The sequence below is a fragment of the Anomaloglossus baeobatrachus genome, chromosome 2 (assembly GCF_048569485.1).
Source record: "Anomaloglossus baeobatrachus isolate aAnoBae1 chromosome 2, aAnoBae1.hap1, whole genome shotgun sequence".
Taxonomy (NCBI): domain Eukaryota; kingdom Metazoa; phylum Chordata; class Amphibia; order Anura; family Aromobatidae; genus Anomaloglossus; species Anomaloglossus baeobatrachus.
The window spans coordinates 174,618,288-174,633,370 of NC_134354.1; the positions used below are offsets into that span (position 1 = coordinate 174,618,288).

The 15,083-nt window shown below is 44.9% G+C and overlaps 1 protein-coding gene across 1 annotated transcript in view; it reads left to right on the forward strand.

Moving 5' to 3' along the window:
- The first annotated feature begins 1,110 nt into the window (after positions 1-1,110).
- CLCN4 (chloride voltage-gated channel 4) overlaps positions 1,111-15,083 on the forward strand; it is an 83,534-nt gene continuing 69,561 nt past the window's right edge. Inside the window, exons 1-3 of the mRNA XM_075335494.1 lie at positions 1,111-1,219; positions 9,165-9,318; positions 14,744-14,895. Coding sequence (XP_075191609.1) covers positions 14,752-14,895 — 144 coding nt within the window. The 5' untranslated portion in view covers positions 1,111-1,219; positions 9,165-9,318; positions 14,744-14,751. The remainder of the gene's footprint in view (positions 1,220-9,164; positions 9,319-14,743; positions 14,896-15,083) is intronic.

A 15,083-nucleotide genomic window follows, 5' to 3' on the forward strand; every position in this document is an offset into this window, starting at 1 on the left:
CATTCCTGCAGCCTTCTTATCCGGGTGCTTGCTTCTTGGCTTCAGACGCTCTCTGCACATGGTTAGAACCGCAGGACACTTCTGAGCATGTGCGGTGCACGTCTGAAGCCGACAAGCAAACATCCAGATAACAAGGCTGCGGGAATAGCAAGTGCACATGTGCGGGATCTCAGGGAGCTGAATGTGACATCGCTCATGTAAATCCATGGTATCACACCTACAGGGGCGTGATACCACAGAAAGCATGCAAATGCCCACGGGGCGATGCAACGCCCAGGGGACTGGACCCTCTGATCATTTACATAGGGAACATGTAAGTTCTAAAACTTTTTTTATACATTCGTATTTCAAAATATTACAACACAGAGATGGGTAGGAAGGGGTTACTAGGCCACACATCACCCCGCTTGTAGGTCAGAACGCATATGGGACCTGACAGGTTCCCTTTAAGTTTCTGCTCTAAAAACTCCTTAAAACTCAATGTGCACATACATTTTTCAGTAAGAAATCACTTCAGGAAAATATTTTCCCTTAAGCGTCTTTTAGATGTGTGAATTCGGACTAATAGTGATTACTGACTTTTCTTTTTTTGTCACTTTGTTTTTATTTATTTTTTATGTATTTAATATGTAATATCCAATAGCTCTTTTTAGTTTCCATACACATCATGTGATGTTACAGAACAAAGTGGAAACCAATCACTAGGACAGTGCGGCCTATGTCCAGTATGTAAAATATTATAAATAAATGCGATAATAATGTAAAAATTGCAGGAATATAATGCCACCTTCTTTGTTCTAAAAAAAAATGCCATTTTATTAATGTACTTAAGAACAGCGCACAGTGTGAATTTTAGTGATATTATGAGATATGTTGGAAACCCAGTGATGTTCTAGTTCTGTTTATGAATGAAGTTGTTCTTTTTAGCAGACGTTAATCTGCTAATCTGTAGTTTGAGTAAAGCCTGACTGGTATTTTACTCCAAGTGCGGCTTTACTAACAAAAACACGGGCACACGAACAAGTGCACTTATTGATATTCATAGGAGACTAGGACATTGTCCCTTTAAATCAGCCCTTCTGAAAAAGGAGATTTAAGTCACATGATTTCTGCTTCCCCTGCCTGACATCATTGCCTCCGCAGCTTCAGTACCTATAGGAAGGATGCTGTGCTCTACTTTAGGCCCTGGATGAGCGATGCTACATTGCAGTTTTTGCAGGTACGTGCATCTTATATATAAAACCATTGGTGGGGAAGGAAAGACGATATTTCATATAACAGTACCACGTTTCTGCAAGGAGCTGACATCTCCGCATATATGCTGCCATATGGGGCTGGGAAGCTGAAGGCCTATTGTTCAAGTGTGAGGATAAAAGCTCTTTGTCACTGAATGCTTAGCGGTATACATAATGTATGTGCGGAGAGAAAGAAGGGTCCGGTAAATATAAATAGCCCCCACTAATCCTGGATTAGTGTCAGACGTGACATGACAGCTCAGGGCTCAGATAACCGAATGCTAAACAGTCTAGTGTTCATCTACATGAGAAGAGATCAGGAATACGGAGAACGATTGCATCGTATATATAAACTTACATACAGCGCCTTGAAAAAGTATTCACACTCTGAACTTTTTAGCAATTTTTCACGTTACACCCACAAACAAAAGTATTTTATTGGGATTTTATGTGATATACCATGATATACCAACACTAAGTAGCAATGATACATGGCTTTCTCAATATTCAAAAAATATAAATATGAAAATTGCAACGTGCATTCATGCCCCCACCTGATACGATCCTTTGTATCTTTTGTACCTTTTTGATCCTTTGTACTTTTTGCTGCAATTACTGCTGCAAGACTTTTGGGGTATATCTCTACCAAAAACAAGCGACTTATTAAGTATACTCTCCATTCCCAAGAACCAGGTGTCTTTTAATTTTTATGCAAACTTTTTAGAGAGGAACATAACTTAAATTCTAGTGTCACCTATTGGAAGTAGCAATGCTAAAGGTCACTATTAACCCTTTACCAAGCCTTACCAATGACTTAGGATAAAAGACAAACCAGAATTTTAATTTGCAACCACATGTTTCAGGGTGTTGCTGCTCATCAGTGCAAAGCATGAGATCTGATTGGGCTGTATGAGAGGCTTCCAACAGAGGGCTTGGGTAACGTTGCCCCTTGTGAAGTGACATGTCTGAAACACCAGTGTAAGGAAGCTTATAAGCTGTGCAATGCTTTTCTGGCAAATTAAATATGCTAACTGTCTCTTCAGAGAGGAGGAGAACTTGAACTCTAGGGACATCTATTAGAAGATTTACCAATCGGTGGTTGTTTAACACTGTAAGATTGGATGGTGTGAATACACCTTCAGACATATGTCCAATATGCAGTCAAATGTCACAGTCATTCTTGCCAGTCTAGATGTTTTGATGTGTTTTATCTCAAGCATATTTGATGTAAATAATGAAGACCTTGATCATTACATCTGGTGTGCTGCAGACATGTGCTTTTATGAAAGATTCTATTCAGGAGGTTGAATAATTCAGAGACTGCAGTAGTGAATAAAAGTGGCACTTTTCCCCCGAACTGGCATTGTTCGTGCCAGACTTGACAAAGGGGCATGGTGTAGGCACAGGTGCCTGATTCCTCTTAACAGATTGTGCGCATCTTAAAAGGGGTGTGCAAATTTGTGTGCCTTGCCAAAAATCTTAGTCCCGTTAAAGATTAGAGTTAGATTTGTGGCGCAAGGTATGCCACAACCTGTCATGAATTACAAGACCATGCGTCGTCACACCCCTTCCTCAGTCCAGTTCTATCAATTTTGGAAGAGTTGGCTGAAACTGGCGCGAAAAGGGCAAAGGTTGCAAAATTTTTGCGCAACTTCACTTTATACAAAAAATGTACATTTTTTAAAGTGCTTTAAGGTGCAAGCTTTTTGATTCATCAGGCCTTTGTGTTGAATTTCGACAAACCAAATACTACATTAGTTGTAGAGCTATACAGATTGTTTTTGCTTGATTGGGTTATTGCAAACTGCAGACAGGTTGTACCTTCTTTAATCAAACCATTTTTATTGGTGTTTCCCACCATCTCATTCTGCCTCTCCCTGCCTTTCGTAGCCAACATCTGGTCTAATTATTGCGCATATATATATATATATATACATAATCAAAAAAGGAAAAAAATTCTCCAGCATGATCACAATCCATGGCCGTCTTTAAAATCTAAATTTTTATTCAGATGAGTAAAAGTCCATGAGACATACACTTGTCCAAATATAGCATTGAGTTCACATAGGGACTACATGTTTCGGCACAAAACTGCCTTAATCCAGATTCACAACTGCTCTGTTAGAATAGACTATTTTAAACAGAAGGGAGAAGGAGGAAGCCTCTACTAGCCTATACTAGCTGTAGTACCCTGGAGTTGCCCGGGATAGTAACTGTCTCTCTGTCTCTCTCCCAGTCTCTGTCTGTGTGTCTCCGTCTGTCTCTCTGTCTGTCTCTTTCTTTGTCTGTCTGTGTCTGTCACTGTCTGTTTCTATCTCTCTGTCTGTATTTGTATCAGTCTATCTGTCTCCATCTCTGTTTGTTTGTCTCTCTCTATCTCTGTGTCTGTCTCTATATATGTGTCTGTCTGTCTCTTTCCCCGTCTATCTCTCTCCCCATTTGTCTTTGTCTGTCTCTTTCCCGGGCTGTCTCTTTCCCGGGCTGTCTCTTTCCCGGGCTGTCTCTTTCCCGGGCTGTCTCTTTGACCGTCTGTCTCTTTGCCCGTCTGTCTCTTTGCCTGTCTGTCTCTTTGCAGGGCTGTCTCTCTGCCCGGCTGTCTCTCTGCCCAGCTGTCTCTCTGCCCGGCTGTCTCTGTCTGTCTCTCTCTATCCGTCTCCCCACCAACATCATATTACGTCACACATAACCTTCTTATACTAACAGTTTATTTTGTTCCTATAGCAACCACTGACAGTTGCTATTAATAGCCTATAGCCCACCTCCATTCAGTTTAATGGACGCAGGATTTTGGAGATTAACTGTAAAGTGCGGGGTTAAATTTTCCCGTCAAAACATAGTCTATGATGTTCCTTGGGTCACATGAGGCGTCTGTGCAAAATTTTGTGATTGTAAATCCGACGGTGCGGATTCCTTTAGCGGACATACACACATACACACATTCATATAGCGAGCTCTATATATTATATATATATATATGTAAATAATATATATGGCGCTCCTGAGGCTTCAGTTGCAACAGAGTATTTCATCTGTCTTAAGGTGTAATGCTTATCCTGGGTAGGAGGAGTAAACCACTGGTGTTTTGAGCTTACACAATACACTTACATAAACACCCAGTTAGCAAGCCAGCACTTACATTACTCAGGAAGCCAGACTGGGAAATTCCTGGGCAGGATGAGTCATCAAAGAGGTGGGGCCCATCACGGCAATGACCGGTACTCCTCGGGCACTTCACACGAACTGTAAGTAAAACACCTGGAACCGCATCCCCTGTGTTCCTGTAGCTGACGGGGCCACGGAGTCGGGTCAGGCCATTCACAGCAATGCCACAAAACCACTGGCCCAGTGACGAGTTATGCCCTGCAGGTCCCTATATATATATATATATATATATATATATATATATATACATATATATATATATATAGTGAGCAAAATAAGTATTTGATACACTGTCAATTTTGCAAGTTTTCCCACCTACAAAGAATGAGGAGGTCTGTAATTTTTATCGTAGCTACACTTCAATTAGTGACAGAGTTCCGCCCCCCCCCCAAAAATACCAGAAAATCACATTGTATGATTTGTTAAGTAATTAATTTGCATTTGTTTGCATGAAATAAGTATTTGATAGAATAGAAAAACAGAACTAAATATTTGGTACAGAAAGCTTTGTTTGCGATTACAGATGTCGGACATTTCATGTTGTTCTTGACCAAGTTTGCACACACTGCAGCAAAGATTTTTGCCCACTCCTCCATACAGATCTTCTACAGATCTTTCAGGTTTCAGTGCTGTTGCTGGGCAACATTCAGTTCCAGCTCCCACAAGGACCTTGAAATGCTTCTAAGGGTATGTGCGCACTAGGCGTTTTTTTCACGCTGCGTTTTTATGTGCGTTTTTGGCTCAAAAAATGCACCCGCGGCTAAAAAACGCGACAAAAACGCATGCGTTTTTACCGCGATTTGGTGCGTTTTTTGCTGCGTTTTTGCTCACTGCGTTTATAATCAGTGCACAATGCCATTAAAAATTGTTGATGAAAAAAAAAAGGTCTGATGTCATTTCCTTCTTCAAAATGTTCATTGTATGCAGGAGAGCAGAAAGCTGCAGAACTAGTGTATGCAGGAGAGCAGACAGCAGCTGCAGAACTACAAGGCTCAGCATCCTCCATCCAGCACTGTATGCAGGAGTTTTTTTCCCAAAAAGAAAAAAAAAATGACATGGGCTTTGCTATATTTTTGTATGCTAGCCAGGTACAGCAGGCAGGTACAGGCTGCCCCCAATCCCCAGCTGCCTATTTGTACCCGGCTGGGAATCAAAAATATAGAGAAGCCCTTTTTTTTTTTTTATTTCATGAATTTCAAGAAATAATTAAAAAAAAAATGACATAGGCTTCGCCCAATTTTTGAGTCCAGCCAGGTACAACTAGGCAGCGGGGATTGGAATCCGCAGTGCAGAGTGCCCAAGCTTTCTGGGCACCCCCGCTGCGAATTGCAGTCCGCAGCCGCCCCAGAAAATGGCGCTTTCATAGAAGCGCCATCTTCTGGCGCTGTATCCAACTCTTCCAGCTACCCTGGTGACTGTGGCTCGCTGGGTAATAATGGAGTTAGGGCTAGCTGTATATTATCAGCTGGCCCTAAGCCCGAAATTCATGGTGTCACGCCAATATTAGACATGGCCACCGTGAATTTCTAGTAATGATAGAAAAAAACCACAACACACAGAAAAATATTTTTATTAGAAATAAAACACAACACAATTAGTGACTCCATCTTTATTGAAATAAAGAACCCCCCTCTGCAGTAATCCTGGGTCAAGGGTCCCGGGCCATCCAATCCGGATCCAATATCATCTGATCGGTTTGCTGGAAGGCAAAGCGATCAGATGATGTGTCAGGTTCTAGGGGCTGAAGCACATTACACATCAGCTGATTGTATAAAAGCCGATTCTACAATCAGCTGAAGCATCAGTGCAAAAAAAAAAAAATAAATAAATACTCACGTCTGTGCTGATTACCGGCAGCTCCTGGAGCGATCGGATGAGAGTCTGATCCTGTCCCATCGCTGCAGGAGCTGCCGGTAATCAGCTGATGAAGTCCCCTGACGGCAGGATCAGCTGATAGCCGGCCGGGCGCGAAAAAGCCGGCGACACCGCGAGAATTACCATCAGCTGATGCGTCAGGTGACTGCATCAGGTGATCCACCGCCAGGTCCTGCAAGCTTCGTACGTGCCCCGGGGAGACTGCACACAGCCAAAGCGGCGGTACCGGGACAGGAGCTGGGAGCGGGCATGGCACCGGGACCCTGCAGACAGGTGAGTATATATGACATTTTTTTTTCTACTGTTCACTTTTGTTTTCGCCGCTGCCTCCACCTCCCTCCCAGACATGGCGCCGCACAGAGCTGACATGGCACCGGGCGGGTTGTGGACGCAGCGGTGACGGTACCGGGAGGATTCATGCTTCTGTGTTTACCAACAGAAGGAATCCTCTTCCTGTACACGTCACTTTACTGCCCACCCCTTGCATTTATAGCTGCGTTTTTAGAAACGTAGTCATAGAAACGCAGCTATATGCGTTTTTCATTGCGTTGTTGAACATCTCATTGAACTCAATGGGTGAAAAACGCAGTGAAAAACGCAGAAATAATTGACATGCTGCATTTTTGTGGTCACCACAAAAACGCAGCTACAAAAAAAATGCTGTGTGCAGACAGCACTTCTGAAAACCCATAGACATTGCTGGGGAAGCAATGTCACTGCGTTTTCAGCACAAAAACGTGGTTAAAAACGCAGCAAAAACTCCTAGTGCGCACAAGGCCTTACAGAGCCAATTCCTAATTGCCCTGGCTATGTTTTTCAGGTCACATCTTAAATGATCTTACTGAGGTAAGAAGGTTGTGTGCCAAAATTTCATGATACATGACCCCATCCATCCTCTCTTTCTATACTGTGCAGTCGTCCTATCCCCTTTGCAGATAAATCATTCATAAAGTATGATGTTTCAATCCCCATGCTTTATGGTTGGCACGGTGTTGTTGAGGTTGTACTCATAGTTATTCTTCCTCCAAACACTGCGAGTGTAGTTGATACCAAAAATTCTATTTTGGTCTTATCTGACCACATGCCTCCTTTGGATAATCCAGATGGTCATTGGCGAACTTCAAATGGGCCTGAACATGTGCTGGCAGGGGGACCTTGTGCGCCCTGCAGGATTTTAATTTATGATGGCGTAGTGTGTTACTTAGTGTGTAATTTTTGAGACTGTGGTCCTAGCTCTCTTCAAGTCATTGACCCAAGTCCTCCAGTGTAGTTCTGGGCTAATCTGACCTTTCTTACAATCATCTTTATGCCACGAGGTGCAATATCGCATGCAGCCTCAGACCGAAGATTTACAGTTATCTTGTGTTTCATTAATTTTCTAAAAAATGCGAAAACAGTTGTTTCCTCTTCACCAGACTGCTTGCCTATTCTCCTGTAGCCCATCCCAGCTTGTGCAGGTCTACAATTTTCTCCCTGGTGTCCTTAGACAGCTTTTTGTTTTTTGCCATGGTGGATAGGTTGGATTGAGTGTGTGGACAGATGTCTTTATTATACAGACAACTGGTTCAAATAGGCGTAATTAATAGAGGTAATGAGTACAGAGCAGGAAGGCTTCTTAAAGAAAAAATAACAGGTCTGTGAGAGCCAGAATTCTTGCTAGTTGGTAGGGGATCAAATATGTATTTCATGCAATAAAATACTAATTAATTATTTATTTAAAAATCATACAATGTGATTTTTTTTTGGATATTTGGGGGGGATTCTGTCTGTCACAGTTGCAGTGTACCAACGATAAAAATTACAGACCACACCATAATTTGTAGGTGGGAAAACTTGCAAAGTCGGCAGAGTATCAAATACTTACACACACACACACACACAGTGTGGGAGATGTGTGTGTGTAAATATATATATATATATATATATATATATATTCAATTGAGTTCAAGTATAGGATGGGACATTTTTGTAAGGAGAAGCTTTCATGTGAAAAAAAAAAAAATACTATTGACCTGAAGCTGTGGGGTGAATTAGCAGGTTAATAGTGTTTTAAAGCTGCCCAGAAGCTGCACTGAAAGCTCGGCTACCGGGAAGAAATTCACTTTATTTCTCTCAGCAGCCTCCAGTTTTCAGTTTTGGAGGCACAGCTTGCTCAGTACCTAGTGACTGTAACCACAGCCCAGCACTGATCAATGGCCTGCTCTGTACTGATACACTGCTGAACTGTCGGTCAGTGCTGGGGTGAAGTTACAGTCGCTATATATTGAGCTGTCACTGAAGCTGTTCCAGCCTCTTCCTCTATGACTCAAAGCCAGAGGTGCTTTTCTGGCGGCGGCACAGCTTTAGCTGGCTATTATCCTTCAGATTAACCCAATACCTGCAGATTAATAGTATTCTTTTTTACATGACAGATTCCCTTAACATTGCTCTAGTAGACAATCTTGAAGTGTGACGCCAAGGAGCCCCAAGATTTGTCAAATGTATTCACTTTATCTCTGTTAATATTGTCTTTTCACCCACAAGAAATAGCGACTAATGCAGCAACTCGGGCGCTGCCGACCTCTGAAATCGTGGCGGTATCTTATCTTTCTAGACTCATTATACACTACCTAACATTTTGCCATCTAATTCTAGGTTTGTCAAGAGATCACATTTGACTTCTAACCATTTTTTCCAGATCAATCGGCTGCAGAATTTCTATATTGTTTTCATTGCTACAGTTTTCTTTCTTGATAGCAACTGGGACAAAAATACGACCAAGCCAAACATTTGCTTGCATTTGAATAGCCCATTGTGGCATTCTTACATCTGGGGGCTGCAGTAATTTTGCCCAGCATGTGCGTACAGACTATCTGAGAATTTATTTTCCGAATCTTGTATTTTTTTTGACAGCCCAGTACACTGTAATATGGAAACACTGGCCAATTCTATGCTTCAGCTCATCGGGACCGGATTATACATGGTGGAAACTTCTCTTTAGCCACAGTCAGTTTGCATCACCAGCAACAAGCAAGAGGAAAAAATCCCTTCAGATCAGCAAAAAAAGGTAAAGTATTTCTATTAAGATTTACTGAGAGTGCTGCATGTTCTCCTGTAACGAGAGATAATGTAGAGCATGATATCCTCTGTAGGATACATTATAAGAAAGTTAGAAGTCACTATGGAGCATACATGAAGGATGAGGCCTGAGAAGGAGTACAATTAGAAAGGTTATGGAGCCCCTAATTTTCTTTATGACAGGGTTGGGTGCATTATTTCAAACTGGAAAATGATTGCAGTTTGACATCAGGATGTCATATTTATATGATGCTCTGGGCTAGCCAGGTAGTTACAGATAGGCCCCACATAACACCGTCCCCCTAAAAAGGTAACAGCAGCCAACCACATTAAAACCTAGCCACCTCCCTTCTGAGCTTAATGGACACACCAGGGGGTGGAGACAGGTGTCAGACAGGCGGAGACAGGTGGGCCATGCCCACCGAGGAGTCCAGAAGGCCTGAGGCAGGAGAAAGAGTAGTCAGTCAGTCGAGCAGTCAGAGTAGTGAGTTGAGAGGAGTAGAGTGCAGCAGGCCTGTGGTGACAGGTCTGCAGAGGGAAAAAGTGACATGTTTGAGGGTCGTAGCCCGCACACCTTGGCTAGGAGGCAGGCGGTGGCCTGGCCTTCAGGAGCCGGGAAGACGGCCAAGTGGAACCGTAAGGGACCGGGACAGGGTAGTGGCCCGCCGGTACCGAACTGGGAAACCGATTGGAAACCGGAGCCCCAGGGAGGTACTCAGACCCAGAACATGGCCCAGAAGCCACTGGATCACGTCGAATTTACTGGTTGAGGTCTGGACCTTAGGTCCTTTCCCATCCCAAGTCCCGACAGAAGGCAAAAGGCCACCGAAGGGGATAGAAAGCCACCGCACAGGCAGAGAGATCACACGGGCCAGCCTGCGGGCAAACGGACTACACTGAGAAATACACAGCCGGGGAGCGGACTCCCGTTGCTGAGGCACAGGCAGTCTACACAAACATAACAGCGTGCAGGAGAAAGGCCAAGACCACCAACCCGGGTGGGGGACAAGACGCAGCCGGCTGCGGGCACCTACCACCATCAACTTTGTTTACCAGAGACTTGTGTGTGTCAATAATCGTGAGTACAACAGTGCCATCCAGCAGTGCACCGCTCTGCACCGCCCAACCACTACTCTCCCCAAGCGGGTCCCGGGGCCACCATCCCTGCCCACGGAGGGGTTAACATCTTGCTGCACAACCATCTCCCCCGGGTGCCCCCATAACTGCAGCGGTGGTGTCTACACCTTCACCACGTCCCGTGGGTGGCGTCACAAACTCAAACACGACTCCGGCCGTACACCCACCTAACCACCCCCATCGAGATCGCCAGCAACCCCTTGCAGAGTGACGTGACCCCCGGGTCCGGAGGCGCTCGAGCCACCCACCAAACGAGCCCGGACCCGAGCGGCTCGGCTGCAGCCGAGCGCGGGGCGGTACATTTATACAAAATTTTACCGAGACCCCCACATTCACTTCTAGAAGTTGCAGCAGTATAAACCCTCTTGATTTTAGTACCCGTCCGCTTACATTAACAGCAGTACAGGCCCCTTTCATCAGTAGTCATAGATTCCCTGTAATGCCAGTATACTAACTGTTCCTCAGTTAAAGCCTGTGGTCACTGTGGAAGATACACAATCTATGGCACCAACATGACCTGGGAAGTGAAATCCAGAAGAGAGGTGACAGGAGATACCTATACAAAAAATATATTTATTTATTAGTATATAGAATAAAACATCGAGTACATCCAATACTGGTCCCAGAGTCTTATGTGTTTTGTTAAGCAGTTTTACTCTTAAAGGGAATGTGTCCGTAGGGCAACCCTCCCCATAACCTGTCTATATAGGTCATAGAAAACTGAATAAATTGATACTTTGATATCTGTGATTCAATGTCTTCTTCCAGAGAAATTCATGTTTTTCCTAAATAGTAAATGAGCTGTTCTAGGCTTCGGGCTGGACATAGATATTTATGTGAATCATGTCTCACACTGGTAGCGCGCCCTTTATTAAGGATAATTTCTGGAGGTAGATTCTAAAGGAGACCTGTGTCTGGCCCATAGATCTTAGCAGCTCATTTTCATATAAGAAAAATGTGTAATTCTCTGGAATAAGACATGGGAGTCACATATATCAAGATAACATTTTATTCAGCGTCCTATGACCTACATACCCATATAGACTCACCTACTGTATCCTCCCTTGTAGACTGTGAGCCCTCGCGGGCAGGGACCTCTCTCCTCCTGTACCAGTCTGTGCCTTGTATTGTTAATGATTATTGTACTTGTCCCTATTATGTATACCCCTTTCACATGTAAAGTGCCATGGAATTAGATGGCTTAGGAGAATTGATCTTACTGAGAGATTCCCTTTAAGATACTTTTCCTCAGTTGCTCCAACATTGTTTCCCTGTATTTATAATAGTCACCACCTTTTTCCCTCATCCCCCTATAGTCATGGAACGGGGTGTTAGGCTCAGCTGCCCCTGGCCTGCAATCCACCATTTATTTGAGTGCAAACAGGTAACTTTAAAATGTTTAAAGGTGATGTGATGATGTGGCCACTAGGTGGCTACACTGCAGTGACTGCTTTCCTGGTAATTTTGGGTTAGGTAGAGTGAACTGCAAAGAGGAGTTTGGTGAATAAAAAGGTCAGGGACATTGGAACGTGGCTGGAGAGTCCCATGTGAGAGAGAGAGTAAGAGCTGCGTTTGTTGGAGGCATAGAAAGTGAGGTGCCCAATAATCAGAATTGGTAAAGCCTCCGGTCGAACTAGGATCCCGGATATGCAGGATCCAAGAGGGTTGAGCACCCAGCATATGGTGCAAGTCGCTGCGTCCCTATGAGTGGGTTAAGTCTGTGTGTTCCTGGGTGGTCACCGTCTTTCCCTGGAGAATGCCCCTAGAATTCCGCCAGAAAGTCAGTTGGCTATAAAGAGAGTAGGAACTGAACGTCCAGGCAGAGGAGTGTTGTCGTGGAAGGCCCCTTTGCTCATATAGAATGCCTCAGGGTGAGACTAGGTGAGCTCTGAGGACTTTTTGAATTTGCCATTGCACTATGAAGTCAGAAGAGAGGATGAGGGGCTTAGAGGCACTTACAGAGGCCCGAGTACCAGGGAAGCAGTTGTCTGATAAAGTATATATAACTGTTGCTAACAGGAACCCCTATGGGGAACAAGTATGTGCCAGCTATAAGCGTGATGAAGAATTGTTTTTGAAGTTTACAAGTAAAGTTACTGTGGTACAAAGAATTGTGCAAGTGTCTGTGTTTTTACATCAACATAAGAAGCTACTTTTGATAAGTAACTGCATTGGAGAGGCGATCTGGGCGCAAAGCATTAACACCAGGTTATGCTGCAGCCAAGCCTCAGCAATTACTACAACTGCCCCCATCTGCCCCTCTAACAGTCGCAGAAGTAGCTTTTCCTATACAAGTCATAGCAGCATGTGATGCCCTGGCAAAATTAGGTAGTCACACAATAGGCCCCTGCATAACACCTTCCCTCACCTAGGTTACATACAGCCGACCTGAAACCCTAGTCACCCCCCTCAGGGCAAGACAGGCACACCAGTGGGCGGGACCAGGCAGTTTGGAGAGGCCCACCTAGGAGTCTAGACAGCCCGGGGCGGGAAAACAAACAGTTCAAGTCTGTAGTTCGAGTTGAGAGGAGTGGAGGCTGGAGCTAGGTGTAGCTCCAGCGGAGGAGAAGTTCAAGTTGGACGGTGCCAGGGTCGGAGCCCTGGTACCTCGGCTAGGTGGCAGACGGTGGTCTCTGTCAGCAGGAGACTGGAAGATGACTCGGCAGATCCGAGGAGGACCGGGTCAGGGTTGGAGCCCGTCGATTCCGACACCGGAGACCCGATCGGAAACCGTGCACAGAGGGTGTACTCGGACCCTGAAGTCAGGACCGGAACCAACGGCCTAGCTAATCAACCGATTCAGGGCAAGATTACAGGTCCTGTCCCAACCAAAGTCCCAAAAGCAGACAACCACCCACAGATAGGGATAGGGCAACCGCCAGGGCCCATAGATCCCACGGGTCAGCGTTCAGCGGGCACTGCTCCTCAGGCACACAGAAAGCTGGGAGCGGACTCCCGTGTTCCATACCGGGAAGTCTGAACACACAACCACAACTAGTGCAGAGGAAGAGACGGCGACCATCAGCCCGGATGGGGGACCAGAGTACAACCAGACACAGCGGCCGGCTACCAGCACCTTGGTTTACCAAGAGACTCGTGTGATTCATTTAATTGTGAGCAACCGAACATCCCCTGGTCCATCCAGGCGCGCAAGCCCCTGCCATCGCCATACCCTGCACAGAGACACTGGGCCCCGGGGCAACCATCCCTACCCACGATGGGGTTAACATCCGGCTGCCACTACATCGCCCCCGGGTATCCCACAACAGCAGCTGTGGTGTCCCACTTCCCCACACACAGTGGGTGGCGTCACGAACCAAATATGGCCAAGCCCGTACAACTACGTCCCCCTTTTCATTCGGCGTGTCCGCGTGACTCCCAGGTCCGGAGGATCCCTCGAGCCACACAGCGGGTCCGGATCCGAGCAGCCCGGCTGCTGCGGGTGTGGGGGTGGCACAAGTATCTTGCCCCTTTTCCCCCAGTAGTCACGGAACTGATTCCACCTTCATTCATGTATTCACATAAGTGCCCTTTTTCCCTAATACTCTTCTCAAAATTCTCCCATGATACACCATTTGCAGGTAGGAAATTACACAAGGGCAGGCTGGTCCCATTCTCCTAACTTTCCTTCATTAATCTTGATGCATTTTGCCTCTTTGTGCTTCTTCTACCTGGCACAAATGGTCTGTGGCTTCTGAAAGTGGAGCGATTCTTGGGATCAGCTGCTTTGTCACAAAGCCGCTATACCGAGAAATAGCACATCTGCTGGCAGAATAACTCTGTGCCTTCCCCTATTATACAAAGAAAGGTCAATTATACCAAGCAGTATATTAAAGCTTTCTTCTAGTATGTCTCCTTACAGTGCAATTCTTGTACTTAAATAAAGGAAGCACCAAACAATAGAATTTTAATACTAGCAAAATGGCATTTAGGACTGACAAACTGGCATTTATTAATCGATATGCTGATTCACGACACTCTCTACAATGGACTACTTTGCATGGTGCTCTACTTCTCATGGTCCGCAGTACACATTTATCATATGTGATGAATGTATTACATGTGTGTTGCTTTATTAAATTCTAATTATTACTCCAAGATTTCTTTCTCAGGGTTATGAAGATGTTTCATCTAAGGCTGGCATCAATGTATGCAGCTAATTCCACATCAAAGGCTACATATCAAATTATAATTATATACCCTGAGCCGTCCAATACAGTCTGGAAGAGCAGTGTTATGTGAGGATATGTAATAATGTATATCTTGTTTTATTATAGAAGCCAGCATGGTTAATACCGGAGAGGTAAATGGTTCCAGCAACCTTATGGATTTCCTTGATGAACCTATTCCAGATGTTGGGACGTATGAGGATTTCCACACCATTGACTGGTTAAGAGAGAAATCACGGGACACAGACAGACATAGAAAGGTAAGACTGTGTGTGTGATGTGATGATTTACTTGTGTGCAGCACCCCACAGGGCAGGTGGGTAACCTACTCGTTACTGGGTCGTTGCGGGTTGGGTCAGGCGATGTCACGGGGTTCCATTGCCCCGAGGCATGCAGTAAAAGGAAGGGAAAACGGGGGGATTGGGAAAGTTTGTCGTGATGTCACCTG